Source organism: Papaver somniferum, unplaced genomic scaffold (genome assembly GCF_003573695.1).
Source record: "Papaver somniferum cultivar HN1 unplaced genomic scaffold, ASM357369v1 unplaced-scaffold_107, whole genome shotgun sequence".
NCBI lineage: Eukaryota > Viridiplantae > Streptophyta > Magnoliopsida > Ranunculales > Papaveraceae > Papaver > Papaver somniferum.
In genome coordinates, this window is record NW_020619603.1 from 3,115,054 (window position 1) to 3,141,249 (window position 26,196).

At 38.6% G+C, this 26,196-nt stretch overlaps 1 protein-coding gene and 1 long non-coding RNA gene across 2 annotated transcripts; one reads left to right on the forward strand and one right to left on the reverse strand.

Annotated features, from left to right (window-relative positions):
• Positions 1–4,231: 4,231 nt before the first annotated feature.
• On the forward strand, positions 4,232–5,223 carry LOC113327869 (AAA-ATPase At3g28510-like). The gene is made up of 2 exons (XM_026574990.1): positions 4,232–4,427; positions 4,532–5,223. The coding sequence occupies exons 1-2, from the start codon at positions 4,232–4,234 to the stop codon at positions 5,221–5,223; spliced, it is 888 nt and encodes a 295-aa protein (XP_026430775.1).
• A 3,382-nt stretch (positions 5,224–8,605) lies between these two features.
• On the reverse strand, positions 8,606–9,241 carry LOC113327720. The gene is made up of 2 exons (XR_003349159.1): positions 9,042–9,241; positions 8,606–8,947 (listed from the first exon to the last, which is right to left on the reverse strand). It is a non-coding gene; the product is annotated as an uncharacterized LOC113327720 (long non-coding RNA).
• Positions 9,242–26,196: the final 16,955 nt, after the last annotated feature.

Consider the following 26,196-nt stretch of genomic DNA (forward strand, 5'->3'; position numbering starts at 1 on the left):
CAACCGTTTTGAATATAAACCAGTTTCATCCAACACAGTTTCTTTACAACCTAATCATTAGAATTAGGTACACCAACAGATGCAAAACCAACTACATCCCCTGTTAATGCTAGATGACAACAAGTTACATCCTAACATTACTTTAAATGAAACCAGTTTCAACATGTAATACAAATCTTTATCCACATATTCATTATCACAACCTAATATCCAGTACTCATGCTAGTTTAGCAGATACCCGAGTAACATCTAACCAAATTTCACAACAAACTCTAAACAAATAACAAGAGAAGCATGGCTACATGGAGTTGATGGTTTATTTTACACTGAAATGAAACTAAAATGGTTTTACATCTAATTACTTGTACTAGTATATGCAAATCTCACAACAACACAAACATAGACATCAATGTTGTATGAAACTGCAGATTTTAACATGGATGAAACTGGTTTCATCTAGTCTTAATCTGCTCATCATAGTCTAAACCTGCAAGCGAGTTAAAACAACAATTCCATCCAAACAACTCACTTCAACAAATCCATTTCAACAAAAAAAAAACTCAAATAACCAGATGCAAGTATGTTTCATCAAACCTACAGTTACATACACATACCCACTGAAATGAAAATAAAATCATCAAGTAAACAAATTAATCAACTGAAATGGAAATAAAACCACCAATTAACCATGCAATTCTGAAACTAAGAGAAATTCAGAGTTAGGGATTGAAAAATTACGAGTTCGAGGAGACATTTTGAAACCCTGATTCTTCAAATTGATTTCAAACCCTGATTCTTCACTGAAGTGATAGATTGATTGAAACCCTAGAAACCTCTGATATTGTAGAGTAGTGTTGATGGTGTTTGCAAACGGTTAATGAAAATCAATTTCACGACAATGTTGACGGTGAATGAAACCCAATTTCACGACGGTGTTGAAGGTTGATGAAACTAGCAGACGGTGGAGGAAACTGATTTTCCGATGAATCTGCTACTGTTGATGGTTAGGAGACGGTGGAGGAAATCGATTTCTTATGGTTTTTGGTGTAGGAAAATGGTGGATGAATTTGTTCCTCTTCTGGTTTGTGAGAAGACGAAGAAGAAGGATGTTGGCGGTTTTCATCTGAAGAGAGGAGGAGAACGTGGTTTTGTTGGGGAGACGGAGAACGTGCAGTTACAAAAGGGTAATTGGGTCAGTTTCAATTAAAAACTTGCACTGTCCATTTGAGCCAGACGAAACTTCTACGAGTCCATATGGCACAGAAAACTTGTCTTTTTGGCTATATAGCCCATTTTCTGTTTTAGAAATTAATTTTATAATATTTTTCATAATCATCCCGTACAATAATACTTGGTAAGCAAGAAAGAAATAGACCCGTTCATCGCACAGGTGAGAAACTAGTTTTAGATAATTTAGATAGTTTGGAAGGTTAGGCTGCTTAGCCCTACCTTATTTCTTGGGTTAGGTTAACTAGTAGATACAAAAATGCCGTTAATATTTTTCTATGCAGGTCCCGGAGTCTTGCATGGTGAACAATGAGTCTATATGGGATATCAACTTCATTTCACGTAATTGTTGAATAGTTTTGATCACGTCTTTAGTTGTGTTCTAGTTTTCGTCATTCCTGACGTATGGGAGTACCTTCCATTCTTCCTGACTTCCTAGTGTATATGACAATTGGTTGAAAGTATGCACGGTTGCACGCCTTGCACAAGTGTCTTCTTTTAAGACGGTTTTTTTTCTTTCTTTTTTTAAATTGCTGGTTTAACAAAGAAATTGCAGTAACTCAGTCAATATAAGGTAGAAGTGCCCGTATGTACCAATCTACCATACTTAATCACCTTGGCTAAAGTACCATCAGTACAACCAGGTAATTCTGCTTCTTCAAAAGATATCCACTGACGAAGCAAATCTGGTATTTAAACAGACAACTATCCCTTTAACGGGTTCTAAAGAACTAGACCTAATACGGTTGCAGCATTTTGGGTTAACTTGGGTCCATTTATTAATGGACACAAATAATATGCAATGTCCTTTTATTGGAAACGTATTTCGAGGCATACTGAATTTTTTCTTTGGTTCAGCATATGACTTTTCAACTATCTCTTGGTCCAAGTTGCACCAACCCCAAATAACAAATTAACAAGACATGAAATGTTACATCCTTTAATCCTTACATTGCGATGTACGCGGCAAATAAAGAAACAAAAAATTGCACTCCACTGCTCTGCCTCGAAGTGGGTGAGCCTTATTCCTAAAATTCTAACTGGTTGGGAGCCTTGCTCTTAGAGTAAGCATGTTTTTAGATGTATAATGCCCATTTATCTGTGTCGTCATGACATAAGTCTTGTTGGTGGCGAAAAGTTTAGATTTTCTTTGTTTTCTTTTTTTTTTTGTTTTTTTTTTTTTCCTGAAGAACGTAATGTTTAGATAGTTACTAAGAATATGGATGAGATTTCAAACTTGAGATTTATTTTATTTTATTTTATTCGAAAAGCCATACATTAAAAACCGACTAGGTGGGAAAGAAAAATCCCCCCTGAGCACTTACAAAGTACAAACTGATATGGGATTCGAAAACTATAGGGAGACACATTTTCCCTAATGTTTCTACTGTGAAACCCATGCTCCCAAAATTACAGGCACGCATCCAAATTCTGGAAGAAAATTATTCTCAAACCCAAAATATAAAATTCTGTTTCTGTCTTTTTTTTTTTTTCTTCTTCTTCTTCTTCGTCTTTTTTTCTTCTTCTTCTTCTTCTTCTCCACTATACCTAGATCTCAGAAAAAAGGGTGAGATTCGATTGATTTCGATAACAAATTCATGCCTAAATTCGATTAATCTCAACAGCAGCACCAAATCGTCTTCTTCTTCGAATTAACGACGAACACTCTTACTACCGATTCTCTTCATTACAATTTAAATTCACTACTGTTATTAATGGTAGCCGCAAAAATCCCTAAATGGGTTTGTAGAACACGGTTTGGTCATCATAGATTTATGATCAAAACTTGTTTTCAATGAAGATTTTGAAATGAATTTCAGATTTTTATGAAACTCTCAGTCGTGAATTGAGTTGGAGTAAGCAATACTGGATGAGTTGTGAAGAAGGTTTAATTGCAGATGATGGTGTAAATACATGAAAGAAGATGATGGTGTAAATACATGATTTTGACCAAGAGCCCCCGAATAACTGAGATAATGGTTTGCGTGGGAGTTAATGAAACATGAAAGATGATGATGATGTGGTTATGACTGCATAACATGTCATTCAGTCGAGAAACTGTCTGCATAACATGTTATGCATTCGTGAAAATGGATGCATAACCTGTTATGCATCTACAAAATTTGTTGCATAACTTGTTATGCAGTCCAGAAAACCTGCATAACCTGTTATGCGTCCGAAAATATGGCTACATAATGCATTATGCATCGAGAAAATAGATGCATAATCTGATATGCATCCGTAAATATGGATGCATACTGCATTATGCATCAATTTTTTACATGTATGGCTAAAATCAACCAAAACAATGGTTACATAACTTGTTATAGATGCATAACTTTGTTATGCAGATACATAACTTGTTATGCAGTCGAAAAAATGGTTTCATAATTCGTTATGCGTCTGCAGAATGTGTTATGCATCGATTTTGGTGACTTCATAATGGTTAAGTATCAAGTTTTCAAAAAAATTCCCTAAAATGAGGATCACCTCCGATTTTTTCGTGAAAAACAAAAATTTGATATTCTTGTTTGTACTCGTTACGTAGTTCTTTTAAAAAGATTTCTAACGATATAAAATTTGTAAAATTATAAGGCGCGGATTTTTAGATATGTTATGTCCAAGTTGCGCTGCCAATTATACCCCTGAAAAAGATAGTATGCATAACGAGTTATGCCTGAAAAGATAGTATGCATAACCAGTTATGTATTGATTCATATAATAATTTCATATATTGTGGGTGTCATGGTATACAAAATTAATTGTGGGCCTGAGAACGAGAATATTATTTTTTTTGGGTCTCCTCCTACTTTCCCCTATATTAAAATTGTCTTTCAGTTTTCTGTGCAAATTCGGTTTTGGTTTTCTTTGTAATCTCGGTTTCTTGATTTCTTGCTCGACTGCTGCTTATAAATACTCAAGTTATCAACTCATAGCTTCACACCACTGCAAGCTAGAGCTAGAGCTAGAGCTAGAGCTTGAGAGAGAGAGAGAGAGAGAGACAATGGATGCCATCATGAATGGGAATTGGAATTGGAAAGATGGTCTCACGGATTGGAAATCTATGGGTTCTATGTATGCAACAGTGACATTACTGAGAGGTGTTGTTCGAGATTTAGTACCTCCTGAAGTATATCAAGTTGCAAAACGTTCATGCTCTTACTTTTTCTCTAAAGTTCAGCCCAAGTTCCTTACTGTACGTATTCAACAATATGAAAACGAATAAGATGATAACTCAATTTTCAAAGCAGTTCAATGCTATCTAAGTGCAAAGTGTTATACATCTTCTTCTGAAATGCTAAAGCTTTCGAAAATCAAGAATGCAAAAAAACACACTTACACTACGGTTCCAAAACCAGTAAGGAGAAACTCGATCCGGCTTTGCTGAGGCCAGGTCGAATGGACAAACATATTTTGCTTTCTTATTGTAGCATGGAATCGTTTAGGGTTTTAGCAAAGAATTATTTGAAACTTGAAGAACATGAGTTGATGAAAAATGTTGAAGAACTGTTGGGGTTACTTGAGATTCCACCAGCTGATGTTGCCGAGTGTTTGATGAGTTATGATGAAGATCCAGATATGGGTATGCGAAATGTGGTGGAACAGCTGAAGAAGAGATTGCAATCGGAGAACAACGAAAACAAAGAAAAAAATACCAAGAAGAGATCACCATCAGATATCAAAGAAAAACAAAAGGCCAAGAAGAAAAAAGAAAGGAAGAATAAAAGAGAAGAGTCAGATGACTCAGATGAGTTTGATATCTCAGAGAGGTCAGATGAGTCGGATTATACTGATGATTCTGAGAGCTCAAATGAATCGGATTATTCTGATGAGTCTGATCAATCGAGTAGCTCAGATGACTCGGATAACTCTGACGACTCAACTGGCTCAGATGATTCAGATGGTTATGAAACAGCTGAATCAGATGATGAATCTAGTGAATTACTATATTTTACCGATGGAACGATGATGGGGATGAATATGTTGATGATATGATATTACAATGCGAATAATTCCTATTACAATGAAAAAAGAAAGGAAACAGAAGGAGATGAGTCTAAATGTTGTAGAGCAGCTGTTTTGAGTTTAGAATATTTACCTATAACTCTTACACTGCAATGCGAATAATTCTTACTAAACATGACTGAAACTTCTAACCAAGCTGGCCTTATCAGCTAACTAACCAAGCTGGTATTACAACGACTCTTTCTTAGTATCTCATACGTTTAGCACCAACAAAATTATAAATAAAACAAAAATAAATGTAATCCCTTTCAGCACATCTCTTGCATCTGCATTGAAAACCAGTTTAAGGTATTGAAGGACTCCAACTGGGCACTTCCTTCGTGCAGTAGCTATGTTATATATCAAAGTCCACATGAAATAAACGATTGTGATGGAATACCAGATCCAAAAGTATATTATGACTGTAGCACCATAATGATAATCTTTAATGAAACCCGGCCTCAAGTCATGGAGGACAGTTAAATAACCAGTGATAATGCATCCGATTGAAATGCACATCAACATAGATAGAAGCCGAACTTGAAGACCACTTGTATCATTCACAAACTCACAGATGATCATATTATGTTGCTATTCATGTAGGTCATGCAATGTGTTGGGTACTTTTTAGCTAATATAGGGGTTCCAGCGTAATGCATCAGGTTGAGAGACGAACCACCATTATCATTGTAATACGAAATATTACTCATACGTTTATCATCTTTCATAATCATATCATCCGAATATGGGTCATCTCCTTGGTTACTCATTAATAATATGATTTAGAAAGATCCTTTCTTTGATAGCAGTTTCATCTGGATATTGATCATTTTTGGAAACAATTAAGCTTCGATCCTCTCCCAACCGAAGACAACGAGGATGATCTAGAGATATGGGACACGACAAATGGGAAAAATTTGGCGGAGATGTATAGGAATATGTCCCGACCTCAAAAGAAATTCCTATGGGACAACATGATGCCGGTCATGTATCCTTTCACCCAAGAAAATATTTTGGAACTGGAGAAGAGTGAACCGAAAGGTAGGAAGAGTAAGAAAATGAATATTTTTCAAACTAGACAAGCCAACAAGGAACTATTGGGTAATAAAAGGGATCCATCCGGCGTTGACTACCATGATGCAAGGTTTGAAAAGGCAAAGAAAGAAATTGAGAAGTTGATGAAGGAGGAAGAAGTCAAAGTTCCAAAAAAACGAGGTCGTCCGAGTATTCAAAAAGCGGAAACAAGTAACAAAGAGGTGAATAATAATGATTTTCCATCACAAGCAAAGGATAGTAAAGAGGATGTCAAGGGGAAGGCTAAGATGTATCCTTCAGAAACTAAGATAAAAGAGAAAATGACTGTACATGAAATTGGTAGGATGAGAGGACCCAAAAGAGATAAGTCCGGTAAGTATATGAGGCATATCAATTTTATATACAATAACTACTTGAAAGATCTATCGCCAACAATTCATGAGCATATTATAGGAATGGACGATGTGCAAGGTGATGGAAAGTGTGGTTATTACGTCACGGCGGAACAACTTGGTCATTTTATGGAAGGGAATAATCTGGTGCCCCCTGAAAATGAAGTGAACTATATTCGGCAACGATTTTTACAAACCCTACGTAAAAATAAAGAATTCTATAAGAAAATGATGAGAACAGGTCCAAGAAAAGATGCAGGGGTGGCAGCGGAGTACGTTGCATTCGAACGTCATTTGCATGGGGATTTTATCATTACCGAAGAACATTGGATGGCAATGCCCATTTGTGGGTTTTTAATAGCGGAGACATTCAATTGCGTCGTACATTGTTTCGCATGGAAGGGTAGTAGCTTTACTTACGCGCCTCCAACAAAACCTTGCAATGATGGTGTAAAGGGTATAAGACTTGTTCTTGGATTTGTTCAAAATTGTCATTTTATCGGCCTCAAACTTAGACCTGGTTGCCCATTACCACCCTTGATGAGTGTAGCCTTTTGTCCTAGATTTGAAAATAATTTTGCGATGGATTGGGGTGCAAATTATGCGGCAGAAATGGATCTTTGCAAATCTTTGCATGTGCAGCCTCCAAGTGGACAAGTAATTATGTTTCCAAGTGATGAGGATGAAGATGATAAGCAAGAGGACAGTGAAGATGATGAGAATGAGGTCAGTGAAGAGGATGCGACGATCGACGTAGTACGTCGGGCTATGCCTTTATGTTTGGGTCTGGAGTCATATCATGGTGTTCAAAGAAGCAACAGATTGTGTCTTTATCAACCACGGAAGCTGAGTACATTGCAACTTCCTCTTGCGCTTGTCAAGCTGTATGGTTGAGAAGGTTACTCGCTGAAGTTCATTTCCCTCAAGATGGCAGAACCACAATCTTTCGTGATAATAGTTCTACAATTAAACTTTCAAAAAATCCAGTTTTTCATGGTCGAACTAAGCACATTGGCGTTAGTTATCACTTCATACGGGATCTGGTGAATGATGGAACAGTTGATATACAACACTGCAGAAGTGAAGATAACCTTGCAGATATCTTTACAAAGCCTCTCAAGTTTGCTGCATTTGAGAACCTTCGCAAGTTACTCGGAGTTTGTTCATTCACTGAACAAGCAAACTAATCTTTTAAACTGCTACTGTGAGTTCAGTTTAAGGGAGGGAATGTTAGTACTTTTGAATAGGTCTTTACTAGAATAAGTCGTATCCGTTAGTAGTCAGTAGTACTTCATAGTTTATCGCCATTACTTAATAGTCTGCCGTTATTTCTGTTTACACGTTTCTTAGTATTCCAGCATCTATAAATAGGTGTTTGTTTTTCCCTGAAATTGTATATGAAGATAAGCACAAGTATCTTCTTCTTCATTTCTCTGTGTGTTCAGAATTGGTTTCATATCCAATAGTACTGATACTGGAGCTTATCAGTTCATAACAAGTTGGTGATGCGTCAAATCATTTTCCTAATTTATGCAGCAGTATTGGTTCACTTTGAGTCTTGATTCTTAAACATGATTTTTGGTGAGTTCGAGTGACCGAGTTTTATGCAACGCCGAGTCTAAAAAGTAAAAACTAGCTAGTCGTAGTCAAATTCGGAAAGGTATCCAGATTGGCCAACTCGCACGAGTTAGAAAGTAGTGACTCGGTAATTAAGACCTAGCCGCTGCAGGTGTGTCCGTGCTAACCGGAAGGTCTTTTCATTGAGGGAAAAATATCAAGGCAGACGTAATGGTTTGCTAGACTCCGCAGTCTGGGTTTCACTTGTGCGATTAGGAAATTAATGACAAAATCCATGGCATATATATATAATATATATATATATATGGATATTATGAGTACTTCAAATCATTTACATGTTTAGAGAGGAAAAATCATTATAATCCAAATAGCTTAAACCGTAATCTTTCTATTTAATCTGAACTCTAATATAATATGTAAATATGGAGATGGAATTACTTGAAGTGCTGGATACTTTGTTCACGACGCACTTTATTGGATTCGATCAAATTACATGGCAATCTTCAAACGCCAGTTGGAAATGCAGACGTTTCATTCGGGTGTAGGATGAAACAAACAGAACATTTACCCTGGTCGGCCTAGTTGATATAGTGGTTTTGAGAGGAAATATCATCATGTTGCAGCATCTTGATTCAGGATTTTAAAGTCTCCACCACATTCCCATACGAAAACCATCTTAAATCCGTGATCCATCTGTGTTTTTGCAGACCCTGGTTCAAAGAAGAAGAACCAATCAACACTTGAAAAGAAAAAAGAAAAACAAATCAAGGCAAAAACCCAAAAGAGAACAATGAAAAGACAAACCTTTTCTTCTTCTATGTACTCCTCTCTACTCCACCCAAAATCACAAGCTAAGTGATGCAATTCTAAGTCTTCACAAATGAGTTGAGAGCTAGGCTCACTTACATATAGAAACAAGAAGAGATGATCGCTCGTGCAATCCATACATTTTACACATCAATTAATGTTCACCGGCAGAGATGCATGGGTTCATCATGTCTTATTAAAGTTGGGACTACCTCACTTGTTGGCATTTGATTAAAATTCGCATAACCTTATGCATGGTTTTTCGCAACCGAAAACGAAATCCACTAGTGGGCACTTGATTAAAGTTGGCTACTATTGGCAGTACTGTGACTGGAATGGACGGTGAGCAAATAGAATTTCTTTAAAACGGTCCATCACTTTCTCATAGTGCGACACCAACTCTGGGGCTACTTAGCTAGAGAGATGATAACCATTGGTTTTTCTTGTAAGCAAAGCAAAAGCATATGATGTATTTTAACATTTACCTAATTTAGGCAGTACTAGTACTGGAGCTTAGTTCATGCGTCAAATCGCTTTCCTAATTTAGTAACTGGACACTGGCCCAATATGATGAGCACACCATCTCTCTACGATGAAAAAGTGAGCCATGAAGGCCATCATGACCGCATGTGAATACGCACATCCATACAAAAAGGAAAAATAACAAAATAAAAAGCCTCTTCAGGTCCGAGTCTTGACAGTTGACATCATGTGTTTTTTCCTAATCATGATTCCCGGGTGATCTTTGAGTTTAACTTACAACTGAATTTCAGAGGGAATAATATGACGCCATAAATTTCTCTAGCGCTTAATCTAATTCAAAGCGCAATCTTCTGATTGATGCTTTAGTGTAGTTATGGTTGTGGAAGTGTACTCAAATTCGCTCTATACACCCATTTGAGCATCAGAACTTTCGTTCGTCTTTGTTGTTTTAGACACGCATGCACATATAAGAAAAATGAATGATGCATCTACCTAGCTTCACCTAATTAGATTATTGCTGCAGCAGTGAGGGCCGACCAAAAATGCATCACTTTTCGAGTTGATAAAGTATATTTTCAAGAAATCTACTACACAATCTTCTTTTATTTTAAAATCAATTACAAGTCTTATTATTAGGAATTTATAGTCTAAAAGGAGAAACGTGGTGCATAAATCATCTTTGCTAGACGACTGTTGTGCGGCTGTGTAGGCCAACCAACAATTAAGCCCTTCTAGTTTTATGTAAGATCGAATATTTTAGGACTGTTATATGTTAGATCAAGCATTATGGTACACGTTGTTCCTTCCCTAAGCACTACGGTGCACTATCTATGAATTTTTACACGAAAACTAAATATCCTTTTTTGTTTTATAAAATTTTACTTTAAAACTTTTCTTTTTCATATTTTTTATTTACTAAAACTCTTTTTTTTTTAATCTATTACATCTCCTTTCTATCTATTGTATCTTTTTATTTTACTCTAGATTACTTTTTTACCTATACTAATATTCCAACAAAAAAATATTTGGAAAAAAACGGATACTCAATATCGATTTGCCATTACTCACACGGAAACTTAGTTCCCCTACCGTATGCAGGAAAGCGATAAAAACGCGCCATAGCGAAGTTGTCTTCTCACCCATATCTCTTCCCTCCAATTAAAGGATAGGGAGGGGATGAGTCTCATTATAGCTTGGCCTTAAGGAAGATTACTAATTTTTATTTTATTGGTTCCGATTCGACACATGAACGGATAATATTATTATCAAATGCAAAAACATTAGTCCATGACTCCATACAACAACAAGTAAAATACAACAATTTGGGCGTTTCTCGAAAATTTCATTTCCAATCCCTCCACCACACGCACACATGCGCTAATTCATCATGCTGCAATATGGACGCTCATGACTCCGTGTATGATTTTTCTTTGCTAAAGAGCAGGGCAACAAATTCCTCACAGTATTGTCATTAGCACGCGCCACATGTTTGCTATCGAATCAGGAGCCTCTGTTGTTTCTTATTTATCCATGTTTTAAGTGGTAAATAATTGCTGTCATCTAAATCCGATAAAAACGAGGGCTTAGCTGCTTGTTCCGGATCTAGGACTTTTGTACATACGTCAACACAAAACCGTTTCTTTGAGATAGAAATCCAAATGGTAATCGGTAAATCTCAAATTCTCCAACTATACTGATCTTTTTGTGTCTACATAGAATAAAAAAGGGTGGCCATTCGTTCTCTTCCTGCTCTCTTTCATTGCTTCTGAATAGATGGGTTCCCACTTAATTTGTTTTTCCTTCAAATGCAAGGTGTTCGATTATTAGTTAAAGACTATGGAAATCCCTAGATTTCCTAAATACACCCACAAACACTGAGAAAGATGTAAAAGATGTATCATTACAAAAGATAATTTTTCAGCATCTTTTGTGTCTTGATATTATAGGGTATTTATTGCCTACTCATTATATGACACACGGACATGAGTCAAGTCAATGTTGACTCATTGACTTGTCACACACTTGACTGACACACTTACAAATATATCTAATATACCCCCTTCAATGTGATGCTGAAACAAGAATCACGTTGAACAATAACAAGAAAACAAAAGAAACTGACACAAGCTAAGTAATTTCTGTCAATTGGACTGCAGAAGTACTAGAATTTGCAGATGAAGTACTTGATGCAGGCTTTAGTAATTGATTCAACAACCTTGAAAAAGTAGGGAAGCACAACCCTTTTGTAAATATATCTGCCAGTTGATCATCAGAAGAAACATGTTGCAGCTGTAAGAAACCTTTTTCCACAAGTCCCCTGACAGTGTGATATTGTATTTCTATGTGCTTGGTCCTGGCATGAAAAACTGGATTAGTTGCCAAAGCCAGAGCACTAGTATTGTCACTCAACAACAGAACAAACTTAACAATAATCTGCAGATCAGCCAATATGTAAGAGAACCATTTTAACTCAGCAGCAGCAACAGGAAGACACTTATATTCAGCCTCTGCAGAAGATTTAGACACTGTGGGCTGCTTTTTAGAAGACCATGAAACTAAATTAGAACCCAAAAAGACTGCAAAACCAGAGGTTGACCTTCTTGTATCAGGGCAACCTGCCCAATCAGAGTCAGCATAAGCTTCTAAACATGTAACATCAGTCTTTTCTAAAGTGATACCCATACCAATTGTGCCTTTCAAATATCTTAATATTCTCTTAACTAGTTGAAGATGCAGATCAGAAGGAGAGTGCATAAATTGTGAGACATAGTTCACAGCATAACAAATATCAGGTCTGGTAATAGTAAGATACTGTAATCCACCTACCAAAGTTCTATAAGCAGTTGGATCTGCTAACTTAATGCCATCATGCACACAAAGTCTGCTAGACTTAACCACTGGTGTGTCACATGGCTTACAATCTAATAAATCTGCTTTAGAGAGCAGTTCCAATGTATATTTCTTTTGAGTTAAAGTGATGGAATCATTACTAACTGCTTCTATACCCAAGAAAAAAGCTAAATCTCCTAACTCTTTCATAGCAAACTCTTGTTTTAACAAAGTAATAATATCATCAATTAACTGAGCAGAACTACCAGATAATAGAATATCATCTACATATAGCAGCAAAATAAGAATACCAATTGAAGTAGACTTGACAAACATTGAAGTATCAGAAACTGACTTTTTAAAACCATGCTTGAGAAGAAAAGAACTAAACCTATGGAACCAAGCCCTTGGAGCTTGTTTAAGTCCATATAAACTCTTTTGAAGATGACACACATAATGAGAAGGATAATCAGGATGTAGAAAACCTTGAGGTTGTGACATATAAACATTCTCATCTAAGTATCCATGGAGAAAAGCATTACTTACATCTAACTTCTTTATTTTCCAGTTATAAGAAACAGCTAAACAAAGAATTATTCTTACTGTAGGAGATTTAACAACTGAACTAAATGTCTCATTGAAATCAATACCATCTTGTTGATCATACCCCTTAGCAACCAATCTATATTTCAACCTGTTTATAGTACCATCTGACTTTCGTTTCACTCTATAAACCCATTTAGAACCTAATATATTCATATGAGGTTCAGGAGGAACATATTTCCATGTATCATTATCCATTAAAACAGTATATTCTTATTTCATGGATACTTGCCATTTAGGATTCTGCATAGCTTCCTTAAAATTCTTAGGCTCAGATAAAGTAGTTAACAATGCTATAGAATCTGAAGACAAATGATGTTTTACAGAAAGATAGAAACATGATCTGGAAAAACTCTTGGTTTTGAAATACCTTTTTGAGCCCTAGTAATCATGGTGGTTGAAAGAGCAGTATGAGAAAAGAAATAAGTTGAGAATTATCTTCAGACATAGTAGAAGGAGTAGATAGTAAAACATCAGTTGAAGGAGCATAATAAAACTCTGACTCAGAAAAGACAACATGTCTTGAAATATAAAACTTTTTGGTTATAGGATTGTAGTATTTGTAACCCTTATGCAGGGGACTGAAGCCAGTAAAAACACACTTGACTGATTTTGGTGATAGCTTATCTTCTCTTGAATGAGCAAGATTTGGATAAAAAATGACCCCAAAAGTTTTTAAAAAAGCATAATCTGGAGAGATACCAAATAAGACCTCAAAGGGAGACTTGAAATCTAAAACTTTAGTAGGAGTTCTATTTATCAGATAAGTGGCAGTAAGAATGCATCATACCAAAATTTTGTGAAAAAAGAGTTAAACAACAGGGTATTTCCCATCTCACTAATGTGTCTATGCTTTCTTTCTGCAAGGCCATTCTGCTTGGGGTCTTGGGACAGGATATTCTTATACTAATACCACTAGTTTGAAGTAAGACCTGAAATGGTACTTTAACTAGTTCATCTGCACCATCAACTTGAAAGGCTAGAATTTTTGTAGAAAATGATTTTCAGTATGAGATTTAAAGTGTTGAAAACATTGAAAGCATCATATTTTAGTTCCATAGGATAAATCCAGCGAAACCGGCTATAATCATCAAAAAAAATGTAGTATTTATAGCCTTTGAGAGAAGGAATAGTTGGTCCCCATACATCACAATGTATGAGGGATAAAGGTTTTTGAGTATGAGAAGGTGAAAGTTAAAATTGTAACTTTTTACTTTTAGCAAGCTGACAGGGATGACACAAAGTAGAAGGAGGAGATGACTTCAAAATAATTTTATTATCAGAATGAAGTTTTTGAAGGATTTGGTTTGATGGATGACCAAGTCTAGAATGCCACAAAGAAGCAGATGCAGTCAAAGTAGTTGAAAAAGAATATTGAGTTTTGGGTAAATGCAAAATGGGATATAGATTATTAAATACATTACCATGAGCAAGAATAGCATCTGAATATAAGTCTCTAATTTCATATCCATATGGATATAACTTGAAGTAACAAGAGTTATCCTTTGTAAACTTAGCTACTGAAAGAAGGTTATGTTTCATAGCCGGGACTAATAAAACTTTATTCATCAGAAAACTAGTTGTAGGAGTAGTAATATGGGAAGTACCAATAGAAGTAATAGAAAGAGACGTACCATTTCCAACTTGGACATGATCCTTCCCTTTGTAGTTAGAAGTATTGTTCAACAAATTCTCATCTCCAGTCATGTGTGCAGTTGCACCAGATTCACAAATCCAATGAGATGTAGTGGAAGTAGAAGGATCAGAATATGGACTTCCTTCATTTAAAGTAGTGAAAGCCTGTTGAGAAGTACCATTTTGAACTTGAGCTTCATTTGCAGAATTTGAGAAACTTGGTGGATGATACCTGAAAATAACATATGCTAGCATAATGTCCCTTTTTACGACAAATTTGACAGTCAACCATAGAAAAATCTCTTCTTCCTCCATTTCCCTGTCCAGAACTGCTACCTTGATAAAAATTTCCTTGAGATGAACTACTACCTTGATAAGATCCATTTCCTTGATAAGAACCATTCCCATAACTTCTTGTATTATAACCAGGATTGCCTCTTCCATTACCACCAGTATTGTAAAAACCATTACCACCAGTATTATTCTTGGATTTGCCTCTTCCATTACCACTGAAATTGTTATGAGAACCATTTCTACTATAGAATGCATTAGTTTGTTCAGAATCATAAGTAACATTATAAGTAAGATATTGCTCAATAAGCCATTGTTCATGATTCAAGAGTCTAGGTTTAAGTTCTGCAAATGTGAAAGAAGCTTCTCTATTCTGAGCAGCTATAACAAAAGTATCAAATTCTCTTCCTAGACCATTTAACACATACATCACCAAATCTGAATCACTTACTTTCTCCCCAATTGTTGCTAAAGAGTCAGCTATATTCTTGACATTATGCAAATATACCAAAACAATTAAATTGCCTTTATTTACATTATGAAGTTGATTTCTAAGCATATTCTTTCTTGCCATGAATTGACTTCTAAAACTAATTTCAATAAATTCCCATATTTCCCTAGCAGTAGACAGCCCTAAAACATCACCAGATATAGAATCTGTAAAAGTTGCCTGCATACAACTAAGAACAAAGCAATCAATCTTTCTCTATAAGATCCATTCTGGATTTATCTTTAAAACTCCATCAATTTCAATCTGTTTAATAGGTTCTTGAATTTCACCATTCCTATAACCATATAAATCAGTGGAAATTAGGACAGTTTCCATCGGATCTTTCCACAACAAAAAATTATTTGGACCTAATTTTGTAGAAACAAAATTTGAGATGTTTGTGAATGGAAAAGTAAAGGTAGACGAATTACCCATTTGAGCAGCGGAATTTGAATTTGAACCCATATGTTTTCTTCTTCGATAAACAATTGTTTCAGATGACATTAACTGAATTCGTAAAGATGTTGAAGAAAATTTGTTGACGAACCAGATCTGATTTTCAAGATTTTTGAGAGAAATTTGTTGAAAAACGATTATTGAATCTGAAAGATGTTTGATACTCGTAAGATTTGAGGTAAAAGATAATTGAAAAAGATGAATGAGAAAAGATTTTGGATGATAGTTTTAGCTCAGGATCATCTGTCTGATACCATGAGAAAGATGTAAAAGATGTATTATTACAAAAGATAATTTTTCAGCATCTTTTGTGTCTTGATATTACAGGGTATTTATTGCCTAATCATTATATGACACACAGACATAAGTCAAGTCAATGTTGATTCATCTTTTGTTGTCAGCCTTTGTTAAACCACTTGCTTCACAAATCAAAAAAAAAAAATCACAACTTCTAGAAGACATTTTTTCCATGGCGGTTTCAATATCATATTGTCAGCTCTGGTGAAACCAATCATCTTGGAAGTTCAGAGGTACATTTATACTGATAATTTTTCTGTAAATTGATCAAATATGTATTGTTTTTAATAATCATCTTTTTCTCCATTAGTTCTTCTTTATTTCATTCTCTGTAACGAAAATTGAAATTCATATTGATGAATTTTGTCTTTAAATCTGTTTAATAGGTTGCTCATATTAATTTTCCTTTTCAATTTCAAGAAATTTTCATTTCAGATAGTGAAATTCCAATTTTCTGTGCATTTGTTTTTGGGTAATTAAAAGTGGATCGAATATGGGCCAGTGGATCGGATCTGGTAAAGTTTATATTTGAATAGTTGTTCTTCTTTACCCGTTTCTCTGCTACTGCTGTTTGTTTACGGTCCGAATCATTTGACCAATACGGTGGATGATTAGATGATTTTTTAACTAGTAATATGTCTATTTAATTGTAGTTAGAAGAAGTTTGTGCATAATTCGATTGATTATCTCAAGACGAATCTAAATTTTATGAAATGAAAATCAATTTTATTTTTTCTGCACATTCTTTGTGACAGACAACTTTGGTTGTTTTTCATCACATAGGGACTCCCTTTGATCGTCCAACTAGCTAGTGACTCTGCATCTTTATATTAATTAACCTCTCCTCTGCTACTCTTCTCTCGTTGCTGATTCGTTTTTTCATATTCCCCAAACTTCTTCTTCTTCTACATTTTTATTTATGTTTTTCTGGTTTATATTCATCATTTTTATTTTCCTCTAGTTGAACTTTTCCCCCCTTGATCAGAACATACTTCTTAATTGTATCTCTCAGAACAAAAGTACTAACTCCTTGAAGCATCATGATATCTCCTCTTAGTAAGAAACAAAAGTTATCCTTCCTCTCCCGGTGCAGAAATAGCGATAATACACACACCGAAGGTGTGTCCCGCGATGTGCACCGTGAAGAAATATAAGGGATTTTAGGGAAGTCCTAGGGGAGATTTGCAAGGGGGTGGTTAAAAGGTGGGGTCCAACAGTTTTTTTCTCTCATACCAAAATCACTATTGGACGTGTATACGTAAACTGTAGTTCACCAACAGCTGCGCAGTCAACACACACCTACGGTTAACCAACGAGAGCAAGTATTTCGGTGTCAAGCAGTTGATTCTGTATAAAGTCCGAGTCCTTTGTTTATTATCTGTTGTATTCTACCTACTTTACCCGAGTCTTCCTGTATTATCTCTGAAACAGTGTAACAAACATGTACATCGAGTCTACAAATTCAATGATAAAACACACAGGCTACACAGTTGTGTAAACTTAACAATATATCTAGATTCTAAGTTTAAGATGGTATCCTTGTAGATCCTAGGAACCCTAAATTTATCTCTTCCGCTTTACACAATCAGTTTTTTTTATCTAAATTCTTAATCATCATTATCCCTGTTTTATCATCATGCCTGATACAGATCAATCCACGCCTCCTTCCCCAACTCATCACTCCGAGTCATCCAATAACTCTAGGATTCTTGACCCTTATGTCATACATCCTTCTGATAACCCTGCAACAATTCTCTTCTCCCCTTTACTGCAAGGAGAAAATTATGGCGCTTGGGTTAGAGGAATAACCAAAGCTTTGAACTCTAAGGGAAAACTAGGGTTTGTTGATGGATCTTTACAACCTCCAGAGGATGATCTCACACATCGCTGTTGGAAACGCTGCGATGACTTAGTGGGAATTTGGCTTCTAAATTCTGTCCACCCAGACATTCATGCAAGTTGCTTATACGCAGCTTCTTCACATGCAATCTGGACAGACTTGAAGGTAAGGTTCTGTATCTCAAACGCTCCAATTCTGTTTTGTTTGAAGTCTTCCATAGCATCAATTAAGCAAGAGTTAATGCTGGTTTCCCTTTACTATACCGAAATTAAAACTGTATGGGACCAATATGATTCACTTGTGGCTTCCACTGAGGCCTGTATATGTGGTGTTGGGAAACATATGATAGAACGCCTCGAGAGAGATCGAGCAATGGAATTCTTGCAGGGCTTGCATGACAGGTTTTCCAATCTGCGAAGTCAGATTCTCACAATGGAACCTTTTCCAACGGAGTTGCACATCTTCAATCTTGTGCAACAAGAGGAAGAACAACATCATATTACAACCTATCCACTGCCAGTCATTGATTCTGCTGCCCTTAATACTGCTTGACATCTTCCATCGTCATCTCGTGAATCATCTAGCCACAACAAGCACCCTCGCCTCAATGGAATTCTCTATTGTTACAAACACGGACATGTTCGAGAAAAGTGCTACTGCCTCCATGGTTTCCGAGCTTCAAACAACAATCTTCCAGTTGCTGCTGCTTCTACAACCATGCCGAGTGATGCTCAGGCCATTTAACCAGCGATTCCACGTCCCTCCGCTGATCAGTATGCACGACTACTGACCCTAATCAATCCCCCTGAACCTGCACAGCTAGGACCGCGTGAAAATTTTGCCGGTACGATTCTTACTACCTATTTTATTACTCCATGGTTTATCGATAGTGGTGCTGCACACCACATCTGCAATTATTTGCGATTTTTTACTTTGTATTCTCCTGTCAAGTCATTGATTCAAATGCAAATACCAGATGGTTCCTTTTCTGTGGTTAAGCATATTGGCGAAGTCGTTTTCTCGCCCACTCTTAAACTGACGAATGTACATCACATTCCTGATTTCAAATTTAATCTTATTTTAGTAAGTCAATTAACTCGTCAATCGAATTGTATTGGTTACATTTTTGATAATATTTGTTTCTTTCATGACCGTGTCATCAATCAAGTGATTGGTCAGGCTAATTTCACTCCGGCTTGTATCACCTTCAATTCCATCTGCAAATGCCAGAGACGCACAGAGCCTTATGTAATAAAGTGTCGTTAGATGTTTGCATTGCCGACTAGGACATCCTAGTTTAGATCGTTTCAAATTCCTATGTCGTACGTTTTATTACATTAATGCCAGTTCATCTACATTTTGTGATGTTTCTTGCAAAACAGAGTCTATTATCATTCAATAAAAATAAAATTTCCTCTACACATTGTTTTGAATTAATACATTGCGATATCTAGGGTCCATTCTCGACTCCCTCTACCACAGGTGCTCGATATTTTTTAACAATAGTTAGATGATTTTCTCGGTGCACATGGATTTACCTTATGCACGCAAAAAGTGAAACTTTTAAGTTCCTAATTTTTTTTGCTTCTTTTGTCGCAACACAGTTCTTTATGGCTGAAAATCGTTTCTGCTGATTTTGGTAATTTCGGTAGGTGAGTGAGAAACAAATCTAAACCCTAAACAAATGTACTGCATGGGAGTACTTTACATTCGAGAGATCAATCTATACAAATCCTGCCTAAACCAAGAAATGGTCGTACCGGATTTGCTTCGGTCACAAAGAGGAGGAGAAGGGCTGGTTTAGGGAGGGAATCAAAGAGAGTGTTGAGACCAGAGCAGTTCTGGAAGAGTATAGTTGACTTGTATCATAAGGTGAAAGTTTGACAAAGCTAGCAAAGTTGCCTTTCTGAGTGTTGTATTTCTCCCTGACCAAAAACTTGTGTTTTGGTGGAAATAGGTAAGGCCTATTTATACAAGTCTAAGTGAAATATACTCTGGCCTCGTAAGAAAAGAAACAGATGAATTAAATGGGAAGAGGTGGTAACGCTTGGTATTGATGGAATTTGATGGAATTCATGTTCCATAATGAAAGAGCGTTTCACCATTATTTCCTGCATTTACTAACCGTTTTATTCTTAATACACCGTCTTAAAACGGGCATTTGTGTATGCCGCACGCTATAAACCGCCAAACCAAAACCCTAAAGAGCATCCCCCAGTTTGTGACATGTATTGATGTCTCGATTGTTTTCATGGAAAACGTTGGTGTTTCATAAGTTGAGCTTGAGAGACGTGCCGGCTCAGTGGAGACCTTCGACGGTCGAGATTTTGCATCTTAAGAGGAATCGTGGCCTTTGATGTAGGCGCGGTATGCCAAAGTGCAAGGGTTGCACGACATGTGCCAATGGCTTGTGTGGAATGCCTTGGTTGTAGGTTGCATATTGGGTGCAAGTGGCAATGCCAAAACGCAATTGTTGCATGCATGTGCCAATGGCGCGCGTAGCGGCTTTGGCCTTGGGTTTCCACAGCTTGGGATGCCAGGTTGCAAGGGTTGTGTGGCATGTGCCAATGGCACGTGTGGCATCTTAGGCCTAAGTTTGCATGGTTTGGAATGCTAGGTTGCAAGGGTTGCTTGGAATGTGCCAATGGCCCGTGTGGCGGCTTGGCCCTAGGTTTGCACGGTTTGGCATGCTAGTTTGCAAGTGTCACTTGGCATGTTCCAATGGCGCGTATGGCGTCTTGGCCCTAGGTTTGCAGGGTTTGGCATGCTAGGTTGCAAGCGTTGCTTGGCATGTGTCAATGGCGCGTGTGGCGGCTTGGCCCTAGGTTTGGACGGCTTGGCATGCTAGGTTGCAAGCGTTGCTTGGCATGTGACAATTGCGCATGTGGCGGCTTGGCCCTAGGTTTGCACAGCTTGGCATGCTAGGTTGCAAGCGTCACTTGGCATGTGCTAATGGCGCGTGTGGCGGCTTGGCCTTAGGTTTGCACGGCTTGGCATGCTAGGTTGCAAGCGTCAGTTGGCATGTGCCAATGGCGCGTGTGCAATGATTGCGCGCAATTATTGTGCAAGTGGCGCGTGTGGGATTTTTGCATGGTTACCATATACAGCGCAATGATTGCGCGTGTTGGGGTTTGGCATAGTTGCATATTTTGCACAAGGATTGCAGGGTACATGCAATTTTTATGTTTTGTGATGAGTGCACGATGCGTGCGTTTGGCGTGTTTGCCATGCTTTTGCGTAATGATTGCACGGTACGTGCATTGTGGCGTGTTTGGCATGCTGCTGGCACTATTGGCATGCTGCTGGCACGGTAGTGCGGCTGGCATGTCTGGCATGTTGCTGGAACGATGGTGCGGCTGGCATGTCTGGCATGTTGCTGGCAAAGTGGTGCGGGAATTAGGGTTTGGTGTATCGAAACCCTAATTTAGCGTTAAAAAAGGTACCCCGGTAATTTTTGTGCAAGCGCGATAAATGCTCTAATAAATTTGTTAGTGTCACTGCTGACGTCATGCTATAGTGGGGTTTTACGGTTTTACCCCTGGTCCTAAAACCACCATCAACATTAAGTCCCCTGCTTATCTTGGAACAGGGGCCTTGTTGCGAGGTAAGCATAAGATGGTGACAAACGAAGATAGAACTGAGACAGTAAGTCATGAAAGAGGGCTGAGGATATTTGTATGACCTTTTTCGAGATGTAAGTAGAATCCGCGATCCTTGCATCTGGTAGCTTTGCACGAATCCCAGTATGACTAGGTGTCTTTGGGGCCAGGCTTTGGGACGCGAGGCAGAGCTGCTAGCATAGACTTGGCATGAAAGGGATTTGTCAGCACCAATGGGTTTGGAATGGGTGTGGGCCGCTCGGCAAGGGAAACGCGGCAAGGGGAAGTGCAGGTTGTCGGCAAGGCTCTGACATGGTCCACTGGTAAGGCGTTGGCATGGAAAGCACGGATTGTCCTGGATGGCGCAGAGCGTCGTCATTGGATAAGATTAGCATCAAAGGCGCGAAGTGTTACAAAAGCTGACGTGGAGTGTTGGCAAGACTGACACTGGAAATCAAAGTGCGGATGTCTTGAGAGTGGCAAGGCTTGGCCTGGTGGTCCCAATCGCCTTTCTTCATGCGCGGCTTTAACAAGGAATTATTTCCTTATTCAAAAATCTATTTCGATAGGTAGGTAACATCTGCAATCCTTTCATCTGGTAGCTTTGAGGAAATCCCGATATGATTGGGTGTCTTCAGGGATAAGCTTTGGAACTCGAGGCGGAGCTGCTAGCATGGACTTGGCATGAAGGGGGCCCATTAGCACTGACGGGCATGGAACGGGTGTGGGACGCTCTATAAAGAACTTGGAAAGGCATTGCACTGGTAAGGGAAGCACTTTGGAAGGGAAGCGCTTGCGGTTTAGGGTTTCGAGAACGAAAAAAAATTCTTTATCTCCCTACGCGGGAATAGTTAGGTTTCGAGATCGGCTAGGAGGTGAAAACGGCCCGACAGTGAAAATCAGGAAGAATTCAGGAGGGATGTTGAGGTCCCGGGGTGGCATAGTCGCGCGCCAGTCACCTATTCCCGTTCATGGAGGAAGAAGGAATCTTCATTCTGTTCAAGCTCTAAAAAATTTGTCCGCATGAAAAGAGGTATCGACCCTCTTCTGTTTTTCTGTTGTTCGTCTGGATCCGTGTTTTCGTCTGCAGTGTGTCTCCAGTGGATTCCAAAGTTTTACCAAAACTACGCTTATTCTTGGGACGGATGGATGAAATAAATGCTCGGAAACGATCACGTCAGGGATAATCTTGGAGATTATGGTTGCGTCGTCAGTCCATCCTCGACCGTAGGTTGTTCACTGGATCTTCTGATCGTGATGATGATGTGCGGTGAATGCTTGCATGGTCGAAAACTTCTGGCGCCCCTGGATGAAATAGGGAGACGTTCAATTTCCGATGTGATGCATCCTTCGAACCATCTTCTGAATCTTGGACAATCGTACGGAATGAGACGCGGTGAGAAGTCCCTAGTTATACTTCGGTTTGATATGATGACATGGATGAATATGTGAATGTAACCTTTTGGCGTGCTTTTGGAGTCTTTGGTGCATATGTACGGCTTCATGTTGAGAAATTCCCGCGGCTCGTAAAACCTCGACAGTGATATGTTGAAATCAGTAATAACCTGGTTAAGGGAAGTGAAAGCGTCTCATGCTAGTAGTCCCCATGCGTAACCTACTTTCATTACATCACCTTGAATCCCCGTCCACGGGATTTGATATGAGCCTATCGTACTCCTCTGTATGTGACACTCGGATGCTCAGAAATTACATGATGAAATATTCTGGATAGTGCAGGCTTGGGATCCTCCACGACCTCGTAAAGTGTTAAAGGCGTCTTCTAGACAGGGAGGTGATGATATTCTTGCGCTGCACCCTTGAAGAGTAGATGACCTTGTTGTGAGCACAACTTTTTGGTTGACTATGTCTTCTGAGCTTTGACAGTGAAGGGATTCCGTGTATATCCTCAGTCCTCAAGTATGGTTTACATGTTTCCATCTTTGTAGTAATTGCTGATGTGGTGAATCTCTGGCTGGTATCAACGAATGAGCGACAACAGTTCTCGGTAGGAGATGTAATCAGAAGAGACTACATTCTCGTGGTAAAAAACTAGGTTGGCTGGAATTGTATGGGCTTCCGTGGAAGTAAAAGGATTGGATGGCTGTGATCATGATCCTTGACATGGGGAGCGTGGTAGTACGACCCTTTGCAGGAAGAAGCGGCGTTGAAGCAGCTTCGACTCTTGGAGAGGATGTTGAAACTTAGGAAGTCAAACGCTAAAGTTTCGTCTTCGGATCCTGAAGGAGCTTATGTAGAGAACGCTGAAGCGGAGCGGTTGCTGGAGAGAGAGTTGAAGCGAAGCAGCTGTCGGGGTGAATGTTGAAGCGGAGCGGCTGCGTTAATCAGTGTGCTGTCAAACTGGACACCCTTCAAGAGAACAATGGTTAGGAATCTCCGGTTCCTTCTATCAATCATGGGATCGGCTTCTCTGGTTGGAAACATCTGCTTCCCTGATGCAGTGCGGTTCAGGGCTGAAGATATGTATTGACGTTGTGCCTTGGGGAAACGTATAATCTCACATAAATGTTTCATCATGGACCGCACAGTTTTGTAGGCGAAGTCCCCAGAAATCATGCGTATCGTGACAGGAAGAGAGTCTTCGTGAACCCAGGGGGTTTGCTGATTTTCCTTCCTTCGATTACGGAGAAGTCGTTCCTGATCTTTACGTGTGATGAAATCGGATTGCTGATTCCCTACTGGGCGTTCAAGTGCAACGCTAGAAGGATGCAAGCTGCTAGCGCTGGGAAGATGCAAGCTGCTTTAAAGATGCAAGCTGCTGTAAAATGCGAGCTGCTGTAAAGATGCAAGCTGGAAGTGCAAGTGTGACGCTGGAAGGACGCAATTTTTCAGTGCTAGAAGGACGCAAGCTGTCATTGCGCTGGAAAAGATGCAAGTTGCTGGCCTCGGAAATATACAAGTCGTTAGCACTGGATCTTGTTGATACGAGCGTTGGCTTGGCATGGACTCTGGCTTGGCGTGCGTGCTGGTTCCGGCGTGGGCGCTGTCTTGGAGTGGCGCGGTATCAATAAAGTGGGCAGCATATTCCAGGTATGTACTCCTGCGTTTCTTGTGTTGGTGCAAACCCTAGCCATAGGTATGCCTCCCATAAATATGTAGAAATATTGTTATTCTCATCGAATATTACTATGGTAGAGTCAGCCACCCCACGAATAGTGACTGGTAATCGTCATGATGCAAAGTAAGTACACATGGGCGTGCAACTGATTCCACGAAGATTGGGCATTAGGATTTCTCTAAGATACAAGTTTGCAGGCCAAGTAACCGAAGGTCCTTCTGCGGACGTGGTCAAACAACAAGAGGCGGAGGTTGGAGGGATGTACAAAAAGTTGGAGCTGAAACAGGCGTTCCTCCAAATGAAGAAGGACGTCTTATTCGAGGAGAGCAAACCACCGTTGAATGGCTTCCTTTGGATGCACTTCTCTTCTGAAATTCTACTGTTTTTTGTTTGTTTTTTTTTTCGAAAGGCAAATGAAACACCTGTATGGTTTTGATTTTATGGATTTCTGGGTTGATAGACAAGTGTTATCTATGAGGGTTTTGGGTTATTATTCGGGATGAACCGTTTTGGGATGATGTTGTTTTTTGGTTATGATTGTAAGTGATGCGAACATCTTAGAGAATATATGGAACCGCAAAAATTGCGTGTTGGTAGATGACATGGGATGATACATAACATGGCTATTGGTTTTATCATTACCGTGAAAACTTAAAATTGTAAACCATATATTCTGTCTAGGCAAGACTTACTCGGTTTCCCGGATATCTTGATGAAAAGGGATCCTCCGTGTGTAAATCGAGTTTTTTGGGAAGCACCGCTGCGATTGTGGAAAGTCCCAAGCCGTTTTGAGTCACTTGATGACTGGATCGTTTGCTTTCGGTTTCTGTGAAGTCCCCAGCCATCTCTTGCGGTTTGCGACTGGAAACCAGGTTGTCTGGTAGTCGAGTTGTGGATCTATGAAAAGATCGCTCGCCTATGTCGTCCTGATGTCTAGATCGAAGTACGAGATCGAGGATTATAAACTGACATTGTAACCGAAAGATCAGTCTCCCACTGTGGTCGCCAATTTTTTATGGGTGAAAATCGTTTCTGCTGATCTTGGTAATTTCGGTAGGTGAGTGAGAAACAAATCTAAACCCTAAACAAATGTACTGCACAGGAGTACTTTAGATTCGAGAGATCAATCTATTCAAATCCTGCCTAAACCCAGAAATGGTCGTTCCGGATTTGCTTCGGTCACAAAGAGGAGGAGAAGGGCTGGTTTAGGGAGGGAAGCGAAGAGAGTGTTGAGACCAGAGTAGTTCTGGAAGAGTAGTCCTTGACTTGTATTAGAAGTTGAAAGCTTTGAGAAACCTAGCAAAGTTTCCTTTCTGAGTGTTGTATTTCTGCTTGACCAAAAACTTGTGTTTTGGTGGAAATAGGTAAGACCTATTTATACAAGTCTAAGTGAAACGTCCTCTGGCCTCATAAGAAAAGAAACAGATGAGTTAAATGGGAAGAGGTGGTAACACTTGGTATTGATGGAATTTGATGGAATTAATGTTCCATAATGAAAGATCGTTTCACCATTATTTACTGCATTTACTAACCGTTTTATTCTTAATACACTG